Source organism: Myxine glutinosa, chromosome 5, assembly GCF_964187855.1.
Source record: "Myxine glutinosa chromosome 5, kmMyxGlut1.1, whole genome shotgun sequence".
Classification (NCBI taxonomy): domain Eukaryota; kingdom Metazoa; phylum Chordata; class Myxini; order Myxiniformes; family Myxinidae; genus Myxine; species Myxine glutinosa.
In genome coordinates, this window is record NC_136265.1 from 27,603,548 (window position 1) to 27,627,174 (window position 23,627).

The following is a 23,627-nucleotide window of genomic DNA, read 5'->3' on the forward strand; positions in this document are numbered from 1 at the left end:
CCTAGCTCGGCTTCACGCTGTTGAAACCAAAGCTTCCAGAATCATTGGAATCTCCCGCGATGAAGCTAACTCCGAGGGCCTTTCACTCACTCACCACAGCCAGGTTGGTGGTCTTTCTGTCTTCTACCGACTCCTCTCCGGCCTTGCACCCCCAGCTCTCTCTGTGCTCGGTCCCCCAAATATTCCTACAGATCGCACAAGATCTGCCAGCAACCCTCTTCTGGTGAAACTGCCAAAATCAAGACTCCCTGCTCTCCTTCATTTCTCTTTTCTCCCACCTCTGGAACAAACTCCCTCACTCTCTTCAATCCCACTCCTCCCTCCAGGTCTTTAAAACAGCTGTTCACCACCATCTCTTATCTTCCCCCATCCAAAACCTTGATCTTTTCTACCCCCGCTAATTCACCCCAGATTCACTTTTTCGAAATACCAACTTCTTTCCTGGAAGTCCTTGCAGTGTCCATGTGTTGTATCCTTCTCCCACCTCCCCCCACCCCAAGCCCTCTCCCTCCCACAGATCTCCCAGTGTCCCTGCTCTCAAATGTTGTATTTGTGTGCTTCCCTCTCCCCATCTTGTCTACTGCTCCCCTTATTATATGTTTTAAGTGTCTGTTTGATTTTTTTGTGTGATTAATGTTAGCTCTTTCATGAGCCTCCATTTTGTATACTCAAAAAAAAAAAAGGTCATGTCGGGTAAAAATGTGATACTTGAGAACAGCTGAAGGGATTCAAATTAAACTTGTTCCATTATGTTGTAGTCCATTCTGTGTTCTAACTCTTCCACTTCTTGCAACTTATTTTCCAAAAACCAAGAACAGTGACCCGGATCACTGTAAATAAATAAATAAATCCACCCCTCCCTTTTCCCAAACTTTCTCACTTCCGTCTTTCCCTCCTTAACATCTCCATTCCATGGCCTTCCCCAACCCCCCCCCCCCCCCCCCCCCCACCAATTTAACTTGTAACTCCTCTCTTCCATATGTAATAAATATACGACCACTAAGTGTGCTCGGGAATGTGTTTAACACTGGATTTTGCATTCCTTGTGGAATTCCCTCGTCTTTGCTTCTTCTTTTGCTATTCACAGGCACAAGCAGGCATGTCAAACAGTGAGAAGCCCCCAGGGGACAGGAAGCAGGGGGACCAGGACGTGATAAAACAAGGAGAACGCAAGAAAAAGAAAGAGGAGGCAAGCGAAGCTGAGGTACAACGTACATTTTATTTTAGACAACACTCGTCGTCCAATGCCCCAAAGATATGAACGTTACCCTCACATGAGGACAGAGTTCGCATGTAGCAAAAGAGTTGTTTCCACACTTGTGTTGCACCAAGTCTTCCATTATGTCCCATCCTCTTCACGTGTCCCCTTGCTGTAAAATTGTTACCTGTAACATGTCGCAGGTCAACAAGAGCTTTACGTGGCTGTTTTTGTTGTTGTTGGGTGTTTTTTTTTTAATGTGCACCTATTGGTCTGACAGCCTGGTGTTGGGCTTGCGGCTAGGGTGCCAGCTTAGGATCCTGGGTTCGAATCCCGGTCAATCGCTGAATTAACGCCAGGGGGGTTGACTCAGCCTGTCATCCTTCCGAGGTCGGCTAATTGAGTACCAGTTCACTGGTAATTCCCTGTTTGTCGTAAAAGGCGACAAAAAGGGTTGGCGGCAGGAAGGGCATCCGGCCGTAAAACATTGCTTCAAAAAGGGGACCAACAAAAACAACAACAACCACGGTGCCCGAAAAGGGCCAACCCCCGCTTTGCGGGGGAAAAATGGCCTCTAAAGGTGGGGGTTTTTTTTGGTTTTTTTTGGTCTGACATCTACCAAACCAGACCCACATCTGTCGCCTGACTCCACCCACCATAGCACTGAGACAAAATGATATGGCCGCCATCTTGGTTTTCTGGTGGGCCTAACACATTAGGCCTGTAGGCCTTTGCTGATTATACACTTTCTGGGTTTTTTCTGTCAGATTTCCATTGGTTTTGTTTGGATCGAATGTTATTCATGATGAGCGACCCCAAAAAATCCAATCATATGTGGAATAATAGCAAGGTTTAATCAAGATTAATATATATATATATATATGTATATATATATATATATATATATATATATATATATATATATATATATACACACATATATATATTAATTCTATCTCTCCTCACGGGCACGTGCTTGTTCTCTCGCCCCCTCGTCTCGCCTTGTGCCCCGCCCCCTTTATCTCCTTTTTCTTCCACTTATTCACACATACATACGCATGCATATACCTATGCTAACATTCCACGTAAGACATCGGCCATGATAAAGCTCGCAGTGTTAAGCGTGGAAAAGTTCTGAGGAGATTGTGGCTGGCTCAATAGCGCCATTTGCATTACGCTATTGATGCGTTATCAACGGAGGTCCGTGGGTCGAGCCCCGCATTGAGTCAGAATTTTTTCACACTTAGCCCCTCGCAGGAATTTGATTCCTGTTTCTAAAATTATATATATACACAAAGAATTAAGTTAAGCACCCCCCCCCCCCCGTTTTTTTACAACCTCGCACATTACAAGTTTGTTGTCGTCAAAACAGTGTAATATACCCATGATATTGCTATATTTTCTGGAGAAGTGATATTATGGTCACATAAAATCATAACAATCATGCCGTTTTCAATATTTTATTCTGAATAATTTAAGGTGAAATTTTTTGGGAATTTTAGGCATATTTTCACCTCAATTTAAGTATGGAGCTATAGGTCCATCACGGACAGTGTGGATGACGTTTATGTTTTCTAACGTACAGTCATTGTTCTGAGAAGACCTCTAGCGATCTTTGCGTCAATAACGTGTGTAGGACCCACGTGATCGGATCACTGACTCAACCCTACGTCTCATAGACCCTGTAAGCCGTCGTATGCGTTGCTGTGGCAGGTTGTTCCATTCCCGATGTAATGCACGTTCCAATTCATCCAGATTGGCTATTGGAGGGACCATCTTCGCAATTTGTCGTCCCAACATGTCCCAAACGTGCTCGAGGGGGTTCAGGTCAGGACTGTACGCAGGCCAGGGGATGGTTGTCACAGCACCTTGCTCCAGCAAGGCTCGGACGCGTCTCGCACGGTGAGGCCTGGCGTTGTCATCCATGAAGATGGGATTGACGCAAAGATCGCTAGAGGTCTTCTCAGAACAATGACTGTACGTTAGAAAACATAAACGTCATCCACACTGTCCGTGATGGACCTATAGCTCCATACTTAAATTGAGGTGAAAATATGCCTAAAATTCCCAAAAAATTTCACCTTAAATTATTCAGAATAAAATATTGAAAACGGCATGATTGTTATGTTTTTATGTGACCATAATATCACTTCTCCAGAAAATATAGCAATATCATGGGTATATTACACCGTTTTGACGACAACAAACTTGTAATGTGCGAAGTTGTAAAAAAACGGGGGGGGTGCTTAACTTAATTCTTTGTGTATATATATATTAATTCTTTCTCTCCTCGTGGGCACGTGCTTGTTCTCACGCCCCCTCGTCTCGCCTTGTTCCCCACCCCCTTTATCTCCTTTTTCTTCCACCTCTCCAGCCTTTCCAACTCTAGTTTCCTCCATACTCACTCAACCCTTTCTCCTTCTTTCTCAAATCCACATCCTCACTTTGGGACTTTTTCCAGATTGTTTTTCATGGTTTTGTTTAAATATTATTTAAATATGTTTAAACTTTCCCCTGCAGTGTTTTACTCAGTGGTTTATTACACCATGCTGTTTTCTTCCTATTTAAAAGGCTTTTTTCAATTTCCTCTTCAAATCATTCCATTTCAAAAAAAAAATCAATCTATTATAGTTCCTCCTCCCTACATTCTCTAAACCCACCTTCATTCCACCCCTCCTCTATCGTTTTTAAACGGATCTCTGACTTGAAAATCACAATAAACCCAGTTTGTAATAAATGTTCGTTTTTCATCAATCGTCCACTTTCTAAACTCCCCCCTCACACCCCACCTCCGAAACTCCCCCTTCACGCCTCCCTTTCAATTCTCCCCCCTCGCTCCTCCTCTCCTAAACTCCCCCTTCCCCTCCAAATCTTTCCCCTCACCCCTCCCCTTCAAAATTCCCCCTCCCCCCACCTCTCTCCTCCAAAACTCCCCCCTCCCTTTCAATTCTCCCTCGTCTCCCTTCCATCTCATACCTCCACCTCCTCCAACCTCCTACTTTGCTCTTCCCCCCTCAAACAACCCCTCACTGTGCCTCATCTCATAACCATCAAACCTTTTGTGCTCCTCATTCTTCCCTTTCTCCTAACCCTTCTGCAATCTCTGACACACTATCAACAGCTCTCCTTAACTCCCCCTCTCACCCTTCATTTACCCTACCCCTCCCCTCCCTTGGCCTGCACCCGATGCTTCCCCTCCCTCTTCCTTAATGATATGGACCTGAAACATCTGGGGCCTATGCTCAAACCTGACTGATCTCTCCATACAGGTTCCTTCTGATAAAACAGACTTGATCTGCTAAACAGAAACTTTCCTCCTTCAGGATGTGTCTGATTCCTTAATATCTCTTCCTGGTTACTCCCTCCTCCGGTATGATAGACCTGAGCCTCGTCCTGGTGGTGGGGTGGCTATCTTTATCAAAAACTCTCTTCCTCACTCTCCTTGCCCTGCCCTCTCTCCACCCCACCCCCAGGAGTACCTCTGGCTATGGCGTCCTCTCAGCTCCCACCTTTTGTTCATATGTGTTCTGTACCGTCCTCCAAACAGTGATGACTCCATTTACATGTCGCTGTCTGACAACATGGACCAACTTCTATCCACTCATCCCAACTCTCTCTCTTCCTCATATGTGGCGACTTCAACTGTCATCATGCCAGCTGGCTGGGTGTGGGTACCTCTCTCACCAGCCATGGCACCTCAGCAAAGGACTTCTGCGACTCACTGGGACTGACACAATCTGTCAATTTCCCGACGCGGATCTCAGCCAACGGAGTATCTTCTCTTCTAGACTTGGTTATGACTAACTTCCCTGCAAATGTCTGCGGCTCTTCTTCTGCTCCAATCTGTTCATCTGACCATGTGCTTGTCAAAGTGGACATCTCTCTGGCCATTCTCAGAGAGCCTCCTCAGTGTCGACGAGTCTGGCATTTCACTCAGGCCGACTGGCACGGTCTGCAAGCAGGCATGGATGGACATTAAGCTGGGTATCGCATCTGCTAGTATTAGATGATTGAAGTTGTAGATTCCTCGTGTCTTTCCCGAAGAGTCGGTGAGTTATCGCTGGGACCCTGAGCAAATTAGGAATCTTCTCCAGTCACAAGCTACATTGTGTGTCCGGAAATAATCAGACATGTTGCATTTTTCCGTGACACATGTGTGCTTTTAGCAAATAGGTAAAGGGTCAGCTGCCTGAGAGTTTCAGGGTTGGCTGTGTCATCGTTTGCTAATGTATGACGGCTGTGCTGTACAAGCCAAACCTTGTGCCCAATCCATGCTCATGCTGACCTGTGTGTTTGGGCCTTGGGAATCAGAATAGACCAAACTTGTATTGTCTTCGAGCTAATTGTTAGGTGTGCATGAATAAACCTCATATTGAACCTTTCCTTTGTTCGGAGAGCAGGAAGAAAGGGCAGTCGAGGTTAAAACTGAGATCACTTTGGAAGAAGAGGACAATAACGAAGATGAAGAGGAGCTTCCGTGTAAGTTTTATCATGCAAATTTACTTGAATCTGAATATATTTTTTTCTTCATGGAGCAGTCTGAGCATAAACTAGCCTGGTTACCTCTGTACACCTTCATGTTTTCACCCGTTTGTCTGTTAGCAAGATATCTCAAGTTCTGAACAGATTAGGATGAAACTTGGTGGATGAGTTGGTTTGGCAACAAGAATAAGCAGATTCGATTTTTGTTCAGGTCCGGATGCAGGTCCGGCCTATCAGTGGGATACAAAACGTAAACTGTTTAACCTGGCGAAGGTATGCGCTCTACCGAGTGCCTTTTTAGTTTAGAAACTTGTTTTCATGAGTTTACTTTACACTCGATTTACGGAAGGTAAACTAGAGCTGGCAGAGGTTCCTTGGTTTGGATAGCCTAGAGTTGCTTTGCTTGGGTTCAAATCTCGACCTGACTATAAACCGCTACCCTGGTGTTCCGCAGGCTGGGCGAGGCATTGACTATCGTCCATCCGATGGACCTGCGCCGTCCATCGGATGGATGTTAAACTGGAGGACCGGTCTACTGGCACAGGCCGTAGGTGCAAGTTAAAGATTCCACGGTGTCTTTCGTGAAGAGTAGGCGAATTATCACCTGCATCCTGTAACAAATTACAAATACCTGCCCAAATACCTGCTTCAGTCAAATGCCGAGCCTGGCCAGCCAGTTCGTGAAAGCCTTGGGTCAAAAATGTTCCCCAGCCAACCCTACGAGATGGTGGGAATAATTGTTGTTGTAGTAGTCGTTGTAGTTGTAGTAGTAGTAGTAGCAACAACAGACTCATTGCAACGTGCCCAGAGCCATCATGAAAATAATATTCCTAAGGTAGTTACCTAGGAGACGGTCAACCAAGGCTCCGGCTTCATAGAGGTGCAGTTCTGAGGAAGATGGTATCCTGTCTTTTTATGCCCACTCCTGACTCATTCCTGCTTTTTCCACCATGTTGCCTCGTCCTTCCCACCTTTTCTTGTGTGCGTTTTCTCATTTTGGCTACCTGCCCATCCTTCCACATTGGGGTCTAATCTCATCATGTCAGAAAAAGATGGTGGCACTAATGTTCACACTAGTGCCACCACCTTTTTTTGACGTGTTGAGATTTTCCATCCCGCACACCAGCACGTGTCTGTGTGCCCACTTCACTTTGATGTAGGATGTCGGAGCAAATTGTCTTTCCAGTTTATTTTGGAGTGGAGCAGATTGTGTGTGAAGCGCTTCACACTGTTGTCGAATTGGTAACGTCACATCCTTTTGATTGCGCTCCTACGGGAGAACTTGAGTAAAGCAAATTTTGCAAATCCCTGCTCAGTGCCACATTCATTGGCCTCGCCCGTTCCACAAGGGATGTGAATGGCTGTGGTAATTGGTCTCTGGTCAGTGAGTTAGTCTGCGCGCAGGTCTACTTTAATGTAGATTACTCGTTCACAGATCTACTGTGAGCTATATATACCACTTTTACCAGAGAGGTGCTGCGTTATTCAATGCTCAGTGCTGCTTCTTTTGCTTTGCCTCCTGCACTTATTTTCATTCTCACTGGGTGATGAAGAATATGGTTCCAAAGTTTTGATTGATATAATTTTTTCCATTCCCTGCAGTGGGTTTGCTGGAGAAGGAGCCGGTGGTTGAGGGGAAGCGAGAGAAAAGGAAGGTGGAACGTTTGAGTATGCCAGCCCCTCAACGACCGGACAGTACCCAAATGGCTGCAGGTATGCTATAGCACCATTGTAAAACACACACAAACTAGAACGGCACTCAGTAGAGAGCATACCTCCACCTGGTTGGCCATATCACTCAATGGTGAAGAATCACTTAAAAAATTCTACTACTTGGATCCGGATCCAGATCTTCACTAAAATAAAATTGAATCGAATCGTCCTTGTCACATACACCACCAAGTTTCACATACACCACCAAATACACCACCAGGTCCACCAAGTTTCGTCCAAATCCATCCATAACTTTTTGAGATATCCTGCCATGTATCATTTTTGTCCCTATCTCCCAATGGTGAAGAATCACTTTAAAAATTCTAGTAGCCGAATCCGGATCCGGATCTTCACCAAAATCTAATCATTTTGTCGGTGTCACATACGCTACATCTCTGCCAAATTTCGTCTGAATCCGTAAACAACTTTGAGATATTTTGTTCACAAACGGACAGGCAGGGGTGAAAACATAACCTCTGTTCACCTTTGGTGGCGGATGTAACAATGTCACCCCTGCCAGGGTTAGTGTGGGTTAAATGTAGAGTAGAGTGTGATTTATGATGAAACATGGAAGGGAGATGTTAGAAAGAGACTCACAAGGGTAAACGGTGACAGGAAATAACTGTACATGAGATTATGGTCGATGCTAATTGGGGATTAAAAAGGTTTATGCCGACACCCATTAGGACACAACTGCAGAATAATTCATCACTCATGAACTCGTCATTTTCATGTATATGTATATGTATATGTATATGTGTGTGTGTGTATATATATATATATATATATATATATATATATATATATATCTGTATATCTGTATATATATTGTTACAGACGCGGTGGTGGATGTTGGTTCACCGAGCGGTTTGGTATGACCGCGCCTGCACAAGTTACCCGATTATACTCGAACGTTGCCGAATCGCGCTACGCTAGATCAATTGAGGAAAATGACACAACGGCTGGGTTAAAATGACACGACACCAAGGGTTCAGTTCTCAAGACCTCCGGAGGAGGTTATATTAAGGCGGAAGGTTAGATTACAACTACAAGAGGGACATCATAGAAAGACAGGCACTTAGACACACTTATATTAACCCCAACAGACGACAGATAAACGGGACAAGGCTGACTCACACGGGGATTGATGGCAAGGAAAGCGGGTATCGATGGCTCAAGGTGCACTCTTGGCTCAAGGACAGGGTACTGTACGGTCCAGTAGATGCAGGGAGGTCACAGCGCTCGGAGGTCACGACTGGTTCTTCCTCTTCAAGCTCGGGGCGCATCTGACGTCACGTCCGGTACGTGGCCGCGTATATCCGGCGGGGAGTGACACGCCCTCGGCTCGTTAGCTCCGCCCCAGATGGAATCGGCTCGTTGCTTCTCATTGGGTGCGTGCGGGGGGGTTACCGGCTCCACCCTTGACGAGGGGCTGACAGGGAGCCCCTTCGTGGTAACCCCGTGGAGCGCATGGTCATGGCGGCTAACCGAGCCGGTGTGAGGACGCACACTCCCCCCGCGCGCCGTTGTTGTAGTTGTTGTTGTAGCTGTAGTTGTTGTTGTTGCTGTAGTTGTTGTTGTTGTTGTTTGGGGAAGAAGATGGGAGGAGGTAAGGGAAGGTCCTAAACTCACTACTGGTGCCATATAATCACATTCTGGTGCAACGAAGAGTCAGAATTAATGGAAACGAGTCCTTAACTGACATAGACTAAGAATAACTAGCAAGATGTCCGAAAGTTGTCTACGTGAGATGCGGTGGACCTGGGCACAACATTTAATGGGGGAAAAAGGGGAAGGTCGGTTCTACAGAGTGTTGTTTACAGACAATGGGACTAGGGAATGGGGGATTGGGGATAGTTGGGGAGTATTGGGGAAATAGGGGAATATTTACAAGCGGATATGGAGGCCAAATTCCATATTCGCAACATTGCACCCTTCTCTACCCTCGGGGCGTCCCGACCCGATAAATTTTTACCTAGTTTAGTGTGGCACTCAGATGTAGTTCCCACTACTATTAACTCCACCCTGAGTGCGACAGTTTTACAGATATTCACAAATGAGTAAATATGTCCCCCTGCGACGTTGCACCCTTCTCCTCTCAGAAACACACCCACAGGATAATCGAATCCGGAAAGAATTCGCAAACTAAACATACAGCCGGTAGGGAGCATTATTTACACAAGACTACGCTGCTATTTACACTACGATCCAGGACCTGTTTTTGGAGGAACACATGCAGATGTTATGCATAGAGAGAGCACGCATGCCAGCATCGATACACCAACCCACGAGTGCTCTGTGGCCTACGGCCTTTAATAATGTGCAGAGCACCCCTTCCAAGCACCAAAAGCACCACCCCAGCACCAATCGGTGCAGTCACCATTGTTCAATGAATAAAAATAAATTCAACAACTCCTAACCCTGCAGGTGTCTCTTGCTCTTCGTGTGGTGCACTTGGCCTTCTGGCTTCTTTCAAAAATAAAGAAAGGCGCCAACCGCGTCCATTTCTGTATTGTGGCCTTCAGTGGTGTCAACTAAAAGTGGTTCACCTTGTATGGCATAGGTGCCACGTTGACCCATAGGTCCATCCATGGGTGGTGCTTGGCCGCAAAAGAACTGCGGTCCATTGTGGGTGGCCACAAACATTGCGGTCCATATGGTGTATCGATCCAAGCAGCAAGCAGCGAAAGTGCAGGCCCACAACTGCGAAGCCAGCACCTCTCTCTCCTCTCTCTCCTCTCTCTCTCTGCCCCAAAGCCAGATCCTCGGAGGTGGGAGACAAAAGAAGCAGACAAGTGAGTAAGGTGGTAAGGGCGCAAAAGTGCACGCAATGCAAGGTAATGCACACTGGGGGCACATGGGAACCAGGTGAGACAGGTACGTTCCTATCGTACGCCCCCCCCCCCCCCACCAGGTAACCTACATGGCCCCTCCCTTACCCCTTACTGTATCCACAAAACACAACACTACCCATAAACATCTACTTTACAAATCAACAAACATCCCTACTGTCTTCCCCGTTCCTCCCATATACCAAATTCGTCTTCTCTCCCTCCTAACCAATCAAATTTGCCATTTTCAACTCTCATCAAAATTTGCCATCTCCAACTGCACATCAAAATTTGCCATCTCCAACTGCACATCAAAATTTGCCATTACCAATTCATCATCAGTCCCTCCTAGGGAGGGAGAGATGGAATCACCCCAATGTCTCATCCACGTCGTGATGCGTCTCACAAATCCAACAGCAGTCCTTACTTCCTGCAACAGAACAAAGAAAACACAGGTGTGGAGTCATCATCATCACCACTGGTAAGTGGCTGCGTATGGTGCGACAGGTTCATCAATCCTAACTATCTCCTAAATGACTTTAACAACTTTACACTACCCGGGGTCTTTCTCCGGCCAAACCATTGGCCCTCTTACACTATGGGTTCTAAAAACCAATTCCCATTGGCCAAACTGTGGTGCTTTTCAATTTGGGGTCTCACTCCCCCGATTCATCTCTCGGTGCCCTCGCACAATTTCTGGGCCGCGACGTGTACCTCTCCCAGCGGGTCTACCCACCTGCACACCTTCACCACTGCAGTTGCCACCCGAGCTTACCTAGCTCCTCACCCTAACCTAACTACCTGGGGAAGGCCCTCTGGCGCTCTCCCCACTCGGTGCCCTCTCTGGCACTGGGCTACCCGGGTCCGTCCTCCGGATCCTCGGGCCCCATCCACAACTACCGGCTCCCAGAGCCCACCTGCGGCCTCACCTGGCCGACATCCTCACAGTGGTGGAGTGCCCAACCAACTACACGCACTAACAGGCTACACGCCCAGCCATTTCCACAACACTAATGCACCCATTCACAATACCATTCTGCAACCGCACCACAAATGCCAATATCCAACCACAATTTACCTATACCCTCTACCTAACACTTACACTACCCGCCCCGGGTACTCGTGAAAGGGGTCCACTCTTCCCCCATTCACACCTTCGCACCAGGCACACCACTCCGTACCACTTACTCCAACTCTCTCCACACACCTGTACTTGCACACCTGTGCTCTCACACCTGGTGCCACCTGCACCCTTCTCTCCCCAAGCGCATTCGCGCTGATCCACACACTCACTACTCATACACTGCTCCACACACCTGTCCAGTTGCACACCTGTGCAATCACACCTGTTCAATTCTCACACACACGGCATCATCTCAGCTAACTACTCCCCTCTGAAACTTGCGCTTCCCAGTCGTCCCTTTAAACTATTGCGCTCCCACGTCATTATCATCCACACTAAACTACCTGCGTCCCCACTACAGGTATCAGTCACTAACTAACCTTATCGTCACCTAATGTCATCTTCGCTAGATCCCTATCAATATAACCTAACCCATCCGGGCTAGTTTTCACTGCCATACACCCCATAAGCTATTGCTCCTTTGCCCCCACGGGAAGGGTGGCAGGGATGCCCCCCTTACCCACCGGGCCCATCGCTCACTACCAATTTTGCACATCAAATTGCAACAAATCAAAAATTTGCCAATCACTACCCATCATCTGCCAATCACTACTGCCAATCCCTTGCCAATCATCAAATTTTGTTTTTCTCTAATTTCGGGGCCAAAACACTAACCTCATCACCCAGTCTACTCACTAATGCCTCTCGGTGCGCCAATTCCCGTCCAAAGCCCGGCTTCGTAAAGCCAAGCCATGAATGCGGGTTGTTCTGTGCCAGCGGCTGGATACGTCCCGCATTCGGTGCAGGGAAGGAGGTTTACCCGGGCCGAGATCCCACGCACCATCTCGGCACGGAGCCATCCCATGGCTCGATCTCGACCTGCCGGAATGCCTCAACAAAAAGTGGTCGCCATGACGACCCTTTCTATCGGGCTGCCCGCTCCGCCTAGTGGAGCACGGACGCGGCCGTTCCACGCGAGGCCCAGCACGCACCGAGGGCCCGCTTCGGCTAAAAGTCGACCTAACCTCTAACCTGGTTACCGTCGATGCTTCACCTGGATTCTTACACCCCGCAGCCCGTTCCTTGCTCACACATCCAGCCGTCTCCATGCTCCTCGTCGTACCTTTCCTTACACACCCAGGTACTCTCATTCCACTCACAGACTTGGTCACACACCTGACCACCGAACACCTTGGCACACATTCGTTGGTCGCACACCTCACTAACACACCTCTTCGCGCCCCCTCCTCTGTCACCTCCTCTGTGACAATCACAGGTGTGCTCTCATTCGCACACCCAACCACGTGCCTCACCACCAACTCCAGCGTGCATTCCCACTCACGCTCTACCATTCCAGGTGTGCATCCTTCCATCCCAGGTGTACATCCTCGCTCACCTGTCACAACCAACTCACTCTCCTTGTCACTCTCACTACTCTCACCCTTACTCTTGACAGCGCACTCTTTCCTCATGCACCTGTCCGTCACACACCTTTCTCGCGCACACTCTCCCGTTACACCCTCTGTAACACTCACCACAGGTGTGCATTCTTCCTTGCCTTTGACAGCGCACTCTTTCCCCATGCACCTGTCCGTCACACACCTTTCTCGCGCACACTCTTGCGCACACTCTCCCGTCACACCCTCTGTAACACTCACCACACCGCGCTTCCATGTGCTCCCTCGCACACGCGCTACGACCGACTCATTCTCGCCAGCACCCTCACTCCTTGGCACACACTTTTTCCTCACACACCCCAGAGTCGGACTTTCTCGCACACCTCCTCTTTCGCACACCAGACCTGTCGCACACTTCACCAACGGCCTCTCACGAACACCCGGGTCCATCTCGACCCCCAAGCTTCTTAAATCCCCTGGCGCATCATACGCACGACCATATTGGTCACCACTTACACCGGGTCCTCTTTCTTTTCGCTTCTCCTCCATCACCTGCGAATCCCTCATCCGGTTAATGAGCACATCATCACGATCCAAACACAGACTTTGGACCAATTCTTTTATCTCCTCTTTTATCTCTTTCTTATCCTCTCTCCGTCGCTTCTTAATTTCGCTGACCCCTTCTTCCACTTCTTCTAATTTCTGCTTCACCTCTTTTATGTCCCGGTACGTCTCCTCAAGCTCGTCCTCTAAGGCTACCTTGACCGTTTCCATGTGCGTTCTCACCTGCCGGTCCTTCGTCTCCATTATCTCTATCACCTCGTCCAACCTCGTTGTCAGTCCCTCACGTACCATCTGACATTCCCTCTTCGTCGCTACCAAGTCATTTTTTAGGTCATTTTGTGTCGCTTTTAACCCTCCTATTACCGCTGTGTTCCTTTGAACCTGCTCCACTAACTCCGTCTGTCCCACCATCAGCTGCTCCACCTCCTGCGTCAGGTCCTCTATGCCCCCTTGTAACTTTACAGTCCCCTTTCTCACCTCCTCCATGTGCTCCTGACAGTGCCTCACCTCCTCGCGCACTCCTCCGACCTCCTCACTCACACCTCTTCTGATCTCTTCTCCCATCACTTGCATCTCCTGCCCAGATGCCATCCTCATCTGCTCCATTTCCTCCCTGTGAGCATCCAATTTCGTTTCTACCCCCATTCTGACCCCCTCTATCTGCTGCCCCATTTGGTTAACTTCCCTTTCCGCTTGGTCCCTCATGTCCCTCAATTTGCCTTCCATCCTGTTTTCTAACCCCTCTAACCCATTTTTCACTCCCTCTATCTGATTCTCCTGGGCAGCCATTCTATTTTCTACCCCCTCTAACCCCTTTTGCATCCCTTCCATTTGATTCTCTTGAGCGGCCATTCTGTTTTCTACCCCCATTAACCCATTTCTCACCTCTTTTATCCCGTTGTCTAACCCCTCAAAATTTTTGTCTGCCTTCTCACCAGTACCCCTCGCTTCGTCCCTCATTACCCCCATTTCGTTTCCCATTACCCCCATTTGGTTTCCCATTCGCTCACTATCAGCCCTCATTCCCACCATTTGTTCCATAAGGGCCCTCATTTGCAGGAGGAAAAGGTTCGAATCCACCAGGGGCGCTTCCACGGTCACGGGCGCGGTGACCAGCGAGGCGCCATTTTGTGCGTCTGCTACCCTCGCTGCTTCGCTCTCCTCACGTCCCTCAATTTGGTCCTGGACCGACCCTGCCTCACTCTCCACTACCGGACCCCAGCCGACTTGGTCTGCCATAGCGCGACTTTCAAAATTCGGGTTTTTATTTCCGTATAACAAAATCAAATTTCGCCGTTATAATTTCGTCGAGCGCAGTAAACGCGCTCCGGATCGATTCTACCTCCCAAAGTTTGGGCCTAACAAATTTAGTCCCGGGTCCGAATTTCACTCCTCGACACCAATTGTTACAGACGCGGTGGTGGATGTTGGTTCACCGAGCGGTTTGGTATGACCGCGCCTGCACAAGTTACCCGATTATACTCGAACGTTGCCGAATCGCGCTACGCTAGATCAATTGAGGAAAATGACACAACGGCTGGGTTAAAATGACACGACACCAAGGGTTCAGTTCTCAAGACCTCCGGAGGAGGTTATATTAAGGCGGAAGGTTAGATTACAACTACAAGAGGGACATCATAGAAAGACAGGCACTTAGACACACTTATATTAACCCCAACAGACGACAGATAAACGGGACAAGGCTGACTCACACGGGGATTGATGGCAAGGAAAGCGGGTATCGATGGCTCAAGGTGCACTCTTGGCTCAAGGACAGGGTACTGTACGGTCCAGTAGATGCAGGGAGGTCACAGCGCTCGGAGGTCACGACTGGTTCTTCCTCTTCAAGCTCGGGGCGCATCTGACGTCACGTCCGGTACGTGGCCGCGTATATCCGGCGGGGAGTGACACGCCCTCGGCTCGTTAGCTCCGCCCCAGATGGAATCGGCTCGTTGCTTCTCATTGGGTGCGTGCGGGGGGGTTACCGGCTCCACCCTTGACGAGGGGCTGACAGGGAGCCCCTTCGTGGTAACCCCGTGGAGCGCATGGTCATGGCGGCTAACCGAGCCGGTGTGAGGACGCACACTCCCCCCGCGCGCCGTTGTTGTAGTTGTTGTTGTAGCTGTAGTTGTTGTTGTTGCTGTAGTTGTTGTTGTTGTTGTTTGGGGAAGAAGATGGGAGGAGGTAAGGGAAGGTCCTAAACTCACTACTGGTGCCATATAATCACATTCTGGTGCAACGAAGAGTCAGAATTAATGGAAACGAGTCCTTAACTGACATAGACTAAGAATAACTAGCAAGATGTCCGAAAGTTGTCTACGTGAGATGCGGTGGACCTGGGCACGACATTTAATGGGGGAAAAAGGGGAAGGTCGGTTCTACAGAGTGTTGTTTACAGACAATGGGACTAGGGAATGGGGGATTGGGGATAGTTGGGGAGTATTGGGGAAATAGGGGAATATTTACAAGCGGATATGGAGGCCAAATTCCATATTCGCAACAATATATACACTAGCTGAATGCACCCGGCATTGCCCGGGTTCTTTTTGAACGAATTCAATCTTCTGTACACAGGTCTTACTACTATAATTCAGCTTTTACTCGTGGCCGTAGAAAATTGACTACTATAATTCAGCTCAGCTTTTAATTGCAAAATGGGCCTAGCCCGGCCGAGGCGGCCTCGCCACCTAGCCTATAACCTTCCTGGGGCCCGTCCCAACATTTTTTGTTTCAGAGGTTTCCTCCTATCTTTCACCGTTCAGGAGATTAGCGCGTGTAGACAAACAAACAAAAACTTATATATATATATATATATATAATTATATGTATCTATCTATAATTCCAGTAATCTCTGTGTGTGTGTGTGTTTGTCTGTGTGTTTGTCTGTGTGTTTGTCTGTGACCGCTGTTTCTCGACAACCACGGGTCCGATATACTTTAAACTTGCCAGGTATATTGCTGGGGACCCGAGGATGTGCCTTTTCAAGGTTTCATATTAATCGGAGAAGTAGTTACCGAGCTATGGCGATTTCTTTACCAAACCCCGCAAGCCGTTCGCTTTGGACCAAACCATTTCATGTAAATAGAGGGGGGGGATTGTCACCGTACTCGCAAGCCGTTCGCTTTGGACCAAACCATTTCATGTAAATAGAGGGGGGGGATTGTCACCGTACTCGCAAGCCGTTCGCTTTGGCTTTGCGAATGGACCAAACCATTTCATGTAAATAGAGGGGGGGGATTGCCACCGTACTCGCAAGCCGTTCGCTTTGGCTTTGCGAATGGACCAAACCATTTCATGTAAATAGAGGGGGGGGATATAATTTTAGATATATATATAGTACGGGCATGCCCTAGTATATATAAAAGATAGATATAGAAGATAGAAGAAGAAGAAGAAATATATATTTATATATATATATATATTATATTATATATGTATATACTCCTAAGTCTGGTTGTTGGTAGATAAGATGTTAAAGACCCCCGATGTCTCTCTTGAAGAATGGGCGAGTTATCACTGGCACCTTAAAGGAATAAAACAATTGCTGCCTGAATCCCCTGCGGGTGAACATCAGGCCTGGAAGCCGGTTTGTGAAAGACTTGGGTGAAAAACCTTACATTGCTATTAAAGTAGTAGTAGTAGTTGGCTCATGGAAGAGGCTAGATATGGACCTGTGGATGTCTGGTGCTATTTTGCAGGGAAGGGTATGAAGCTGGGAGATATCGAACGAGTGCGTTATTTCTCCGATCGCATGAAAGCCGAAGAACTCAAAGCCTTGCACCGAATCCTGTTCAACCGTATGGGTCAGGTAACGTGTCAGCCACAGAATCTATTTTGAAAGCCAATGTCTGCTGGGAAATTGCCTGTATATTTTCATGCTCTGTTCCTCCAGACGTACGAAGTGAAAAAGAATATAAGGCAGTTCAGTGGGTTCCCGTTCTCAAAGAGCGACAAGCTTTTCAAGAAGAAAGAGGAATCATTGAAAAAGTACAAGTTTGCATACTCTTAACTTCCTTCGTCCTCACGTGCCACAAAGTTTTTCTTGCCTCGTCTAATTCTCTCGTTCGATGCTACCTCTGTTTTACCATTGCTGTGTGCATTTGGCGGAAACATTTTGCAATTTAAATTTGATAATTTTTAACCTCTGTGGGCCGAGGTTGTTTTCAATTTGTTGTTTCGCATGCAGAGTGAGGCATCAATGTGTGTACTGTCCCTCGGGAGGATGTTAAGCCGGACGTGCTGTCTGCTGCTCTCACCTCCCATGGTGCCTTTTGCAAAAATGTGATGAGTTATCTCCGACACCCCCTGCCCGAACGCGCTGGGCACTGCCATGCCTCCGGAATGATTCGACTGGCGGACTGAACTAGCAATTTAATCCTAGTCCAATGTGCAGTCGCCAACAGCAGCAAAAACTCTCTAACTTGGAGACATTTTCTTTCTTTTCTTCTCTTTCCAGGTACTCAATCCGACAGTTAAAGTCGGCGTTCTGCGAGGCGCTAGACCTTGAACGCAGCGGGACCAAGGAAGAGATCACAGCACGGATTCTGGCCTTTCTACTCAAGCCACGGTGCTCCGGCAAAGTGCGTCTTCAAAATCGCTTTGTTGATGGGGGGGTTGACTTTGTTAAGGTGTGATGTATCATAAAATCACGTGATGTTTTATTTTTAAGATGGATATTTGCTCATCTTTGTTCCTCGTCATTATCCGAAGAGACTTTACTTTGCATTCACTGACAGAAAAAAAAAACCCTCATTAAAAACAAAAATCTGAATAAATACGTTTATTGCACGCAGCCCTTGCCCAACATCACAACGAAGCGACGGAGGTCTAGACCGAGACAGGGGAAGGCCGGAAGAGCCAAAAAGGCTCGAAAGCCGGAGCAGGCAAGAGCTGGAGGAAAGTCCCGCAAAGCGGTAGTTTCCAGTGGAGAGGTTCCATCTTCCAATGACTCATCTGATGAGGAGGAGGAAAACACAGACGACGATAATGATACGGAAGAGGAGGAGGAGGAAGAAGAAGCGGAGGAAGAAGAGGAAGAGGAGGATATCATGGTGAGACAGCACTGCAGTTTAGCTCCAAAGGTTCAAGCTCTTGCGGTTTCCTCACTATTATTAACCTTGTTGTTTCCTCCACAGCCTCCTAAAAAAAGAGCTAAAGTGGAGAAAAAATCAAGCAAGAAGATCGTGAAGAAGGGACGGGCTCGAAACGTCGCCAATGTGTCTAGGAAGATGCGAAGAGCAAATGTAAAGAAAGCTGACAGCAGCACTACTCGGAAAGAGCGGCGCAAAGTCAAGCAGGAGGCCGGTGAGAAGCCTGGGCCCAAAACTTGAATGATGGGTTTTGTATTTCTAGTTCGCTTATTAAAAACGTACAACTCATTCTCTTGGGTTTACTTTGTAGCTGGAATTTGGGTGTTCCTAGATGTCACATGAACGTACTTCCAAACTGTAATCTGTGCATCTCAGGTTTTATGGAAGTTCCTTTCACTTGGTTGTTGTAACTCGTGGAGAAAGCCCCTGGCATTCCTCCCTGGGCTACAGGTCATCAATAATTCGCTCCATCAAAAGTATAAATCTCAGATGTAGACGTCACCATCTAATACTGCATGAGAAGTGCACAAAAACGCCTCACTCTTTCACCCGAATCAAATTAAATCTTGGATTGATGGTATCGTCTAGAGGTGTGCTCTAGAGGTACGCCCACTCATCTGAGCTGTCTAACCTGGCTTTGCATCCCGACCCAGCCATAAACTGTCCCCTGGTGTTTCAAATGCAAGGCCAAGCATCAATCTGTGTGCCGTCCCTCAGAAGGACATTAAGCCGGAGGACCCGTCTGCAAGCATCCGTTGGTGGACGTGAAAGATCCGATGATGTCCTTTGTGAAGATGAGGCGAGTTATCGCTGGAACCCAGCAATTATTTTTTTACAAACACCTCCCCGAATGTGCAGGTACAGCCATGCCTCGGGAGTGATGCAACTCACAGGCTGAATTAGCAATTGCATCCCAGTCCAAATTTGGATTCGACAACATCAGCAACAACTTGGCGACATTTTCTTTGAATGGCCTTTCCAGTGCTTTATATCTAAAGTGAAACTGATACTTGTATTTCCTTTCAATTTTTTTAATCCGCCTGGGAGGCCCAAAACCTAACACGTATGACACGGATAGAAATGAGAAGAAAGACAATATTAACCTTTACAGTGACGTCAAAATAGGAGATATGGATGAAGATAGGAGACATGCTGAATGGAGAAGGTGGATCAGACTCGGCAACAGTTGCTAGAGTGAGATGTGCATGGAAGAAGTTTCGGGAACTGAGTGGCGTTGCTGACGAGGAGGGGAGTGTCGTTTAAGCTGAAGGGAAAGGTGTATGCTGCATGTGTGAGAAGTGTTATGATTTATGAGAGCGAGACATGGGTAATGAACATAGAGCAGCAACGAAGGGTGGAAATGCGAATGGTTCGGTGGATGTGCGGAGTATCGTTGAGAGAGAGGAAGACAAATGATGAATTGCGAAAGATGATGGGAATAGAGCCTGTGATTGATGCTGTGAAGAGAAACAGGTTGAGATGGTTTGGTCATGTTGAGGAAGGATGAAAGTGACTGGTTGAGAAGAGTGATGAAAATGAATGAAGAAGGAAGTAGAGGACGGGGAAGACCGAGAAAGACTTGGCTAAAGATGGTGGAAGAAGAAATGTGGGCAAAGGGGTTAACAAGGGGAGATGCAGAAAATAGGGCAAAATGGAGAAGATTGTCATGGGGACCGCAAGGCTAACCCCCGCTCTTGCAGGGAAAATGGCCTTAAAATGCCTGTTGTGTGTTGTTGTAGTGACGTCAAAAGTCATTCGGATAATAGCTTCTTCAAGGTGTGTACAGTAGGTATGTAGCTGCAGAGTGTTTTTTAATTCCTTCTCTAAAATAAGGTATTTGTGCAGTTGACTCAGATGATGAGCCCTTGATCTGCAAGGTCAGGCAGTCAGCATCTCCGCCATCTGAAGATGAACTTCGCAAAGAGGTCGCGCATTTGCTCAAGGGTGCAAATCTGGAGAAGGTCACCATGAAGGAGATATGCCGTCAGGTGAGCACCACTGTGGGAACGGTCGAGAAAATGTCGCTCGCACTCTATGTTTACACTTGCACGTCCATCCTGTAACTTTTACCCACAAATATGGAAGATTGTCCGATTTAAGGATATGCTGCATCGCTGGAACCCGGCACATGTGAGATGAACAACCTTTCTCATGCCTTACTTTTAAAAATGGCTGCCTTTAGTGGAAAAGGCAATTTCATGGTGAGATGTATTAATGCCTCCACAGCCGTCGGCCCGAGGCATTAGGTTTTCGGCTTGTAAGTCTGGCCAGCAGTCCATTCGTCCGTTATCGGTGTTTTGTTACCACAATAACTTGAGAACCGCCAAAGGGATGTCAACCAAACTTGGCACAACTATGGACTGTAATAAAAAGATGAACCGATTCCATTTCTGGGTGCATGCCAAAGATGAAAGGTCATAAGTACACTGCCCCCATGCCAAATAAATAAATATTCTCCAGCGTGGCATTGCCGGGGTGCCTAAGGCGCCCGGAGATACCGCCTTGCAGCTCAGAGACTGTATTGGGAGGGAGAGGTGTACAATAATTGATTGCCTAATTGCATAATTAAAATCAATAAATCATGATCATACAAAATTTTCTTAATCAATTGGCTAATAGCAAACCTGAAGCACTTGTGCTAGTGCTTCATCCGAAGCTGTAACTTTTTGAAAATTAATTAAATAAGCCATTAATCGAAAAAATTAAATAAATAATTGGTTAATCAATATATAATTAATGGATTAATTGAGTAATCAATAAATCAAAAATATCCTTTATAACCACATCACTTGGTCACTGTTGTGCCCAAGTATCAGCTTCCGAGCTCAAAAGGTGCCTGAGATATTGCCCAGATGAGAAAGGAAATAAATAAATGATTAATAATGAAAATAAATAAATAATAATAATCATAAAATAATGAAACAATTCATCAATTGGCTAATAGAATGCCTAAACCACCACCGTTTTATCCACAAGTCGTTAATCGAATAATTAAACAATTAATCGATTAATCGAGAAATCAAAAATAGCCTTTAGAGCCAAAGTACTTCCTCACTATTGTGCCGAAATTTCAGTTTCCCAGCTCAAAGAATGGCTGAGATATCCCCCGGACAAACAAACAAACAAGAAAATAAACAAGAAAGAAACCAGAGTGAAAACTGAGTACTCCCTTTCAGCGCGCGTCATTGCCAGGGCTCCTTCGGTGCCTGGCAATGACGTCATGCAGCGCCTGGAGATTGCATAGGAAAGGAGCGGTGTACAATTAGACTGTCTGGTTGTTGTCTTGGGTCGCTCAAAGACTGTTTGTCAAGATCCGGTATATATTTTATGGATTTATGAATGTCATTGGCTCACACTTGGTGCCATTAGGGTAGAATTGTGTCCATTTTTGGTTTTATCTGCTCTCTAGGTTTACGCGCAGTTCCCAAGATTCGACCTCACTGACCAGAAAGAGTTCATCAAGCAGACTATTAAAGAGGTATGGTGAGCCAGGATTTGTGCATTTTGTGTCAAACTCGGGTTTATAGACATACAGGAATCCATGGCCTGCTATGACATTGCAAAATTATCCACCATCATTTGAGGTTGGGAGGATGGCCTCGGCCCTAGAGTTATGCTTATTCACCTCTAAGCTGTCTAGACTTTGAATATAAACTGTTATTGTGGTGATTCACCTAAACGGTGGTTATTGTGGCGATTCATCAACGTGTGTACCGTCCGTGGGGAAGACGTTGAGCCGAACGGAGGACCCGTCTGCCAGCACTGCTTGTTGGTGCACGGTAGATTCTAGTCTTTTATGAAGATGAAGCGAGTTATCACCAGCACTCAAACAAATTCTAAATTCATACCCAAACTGTCGCATGTCCGACCTGGCCAGATGGGTCATGAAAGACTCAAGTGAAAACGTTCCCTGATCCACCCCACAAGTTGGGAGTAATCCGGGCCATAGAAGTAGTAGTAGTTGTTGCATTTGATCTTTAAATTTGCATTGTATTTGTAGATTACCACTCATGAAAACTTGAAAGTGTAATATTTGTTGGTCCTTAATCGTGCTGTTGGATGGGGAGGGTTTTTGAGAAATGCTTTTGAAGTGAACTTGAAGACGTTTCTTTCCAGTTGATCTCCTGAAGAGAAGCATGGAGTCTCGGCATCCATCCCTTCAGTGAAAACACGTTATCGTGATGCAACACACTCTGAATTCTCACTTTTTAAACCTTCTTTAAGTTTTATGGGATATGGGAGACATTTTAAAGTTTGGTTTTTTTTTAATTTCACCTTTTTCCACTTTATTGCCCTTGTACAGTTGTTTTTTGCTTGTTTCCTTCCTATTGGTCTCCCTTTGGAAAATAAAGTTTCTGCAAAAGCATTTTGAACTTATCTCGCTGTAAATGAAGAATGTACATACAGAAACGTTAAACAATGTCGGACAACTTGACTTCAGACAAACCGCCCGTGAGCTTGGCGGAAGTGATGTAACTTCCTGGTGAATTCTGGGTGATGGAGACGCCATCTTGTCACGTTGTTTTCTCTCCACAGTTGGCGAGGCAATTGAGGAATCTCCCAACCCCTCGTATATTACAACACCTTTTCAGATATGATTTAAGGAGTCAACTGCATATTATGTAGGGTTGGAAGGGGTAGATCCAAAAAATAAACGAAATGGCTGACTCGTAGAGCAAAGCTGCCATCCAAAGCCACCTGTGAACTGGGCATTCTCTGTTATTCCAAGTAATTCATTGGAAAATCGGAAGGAATCACAGCCGACAGAGCCTTTGTCCGCAGCTCAACAGAGTATAGCTCTCTTCTATGGGGCGGTACTGCAGCTTCACATCCGTCTCTCCCAGATTCTGTGGAATCTAAAGCTCCCAAAAGTATTAGAATCTCCCGTGATGAGACTGGAGCACAAGGTCTTGCTCTCACATTGCAGGCAGGTCGGTGGCCTCTGTTTTCTACAGTCCATTCTCCAACATTGCTGCCTCCACTCTCCCAGTCCTTGGACCCTCCCCAGCCCTTCCAGGACGCACGCCTTCACCCAGTAACACGCTCCGGGTGAAACTCTCAAAATCCAGGCTGACTATACACTTAAACTCGGTAGTTGCTCTTTTTTCCCATTTGTGCATGGAACCACCTTCTTGAGATTATTCACTTGCATTCTTAATATCAGGACTTTAAGCAGGTGGCACACTACACTCTTGTCATCTCCCATTGATACACGTGAAATTATCTACC

The 23,627-nt window shown here is 46.8% G+C and overlaps 1 protein-coding gene across 3 annotated transcripts in view; it reads left to right on the forward strand.

Moving 5' to 3' along the window:
• The window catches only part of DEK (DEK proto-oncogene), a 40,163-nt gene extending 17,399 nt beyond the window's left edge, over nucleotides 1-22,764 (forward strand). For all 3 annotated transcript variants that reach the window (XM_078777744.1, XM_078777745.1, XM_078777746.1), the window contains exons 2-12: nucleotides 1,088-1,204; nucleotides 5,599-5,677; nucleotides 7,283-7,393; nucleotides 17,007-17,116; nucleotides 17,201-17,295; nucleotides 17,765-17,888; nucleotides 18,102-18,359; nucleotides 18,444-18,612; nucleotides 20,244-20,386; nucleotides 21,808-21,876; nucleotides 22,515-22,764. In XM_078777744.1, coding sequence (XP_078633870.1) covers nucleotides 1,088-1,204; nucleotides 5,599-5,677; nucleotides 7,283-7,393; nucleotides 17,007-17,116; nucleotides 17,201-17,295; nucleotides 17,765-17,888; nucleotides 18,102-18,359; nucleotides 18,444-18,612; nucleotides 20,244-20,386; nucleotides 21,808-21,876; nucleotides 22,515-22,526 — 1,287 coding nt within the window. In that variant the 3' untranslated portion in view covers nucleotides 22,527-22,764. The remainder of the gene's footprint in view (nucleotides 1-1,087; nucleotides 1,205-5,598; nucleotides 5,678-7,282; nucleotides 7,394-17,006; nucleotides 17,117-17,200; nucleotides 17,296-17,764; nucleotides 17,889-18,101; nucleotides 18,360-18,443; nucleotides 18,613-20,243; nucleotides 20,387-21,807; nucleotides 21,877-22,514) is intronic.
• The last annotated feature ends 863 nt before the right edge of the window (nucleotides 22,765-23,627 follow it).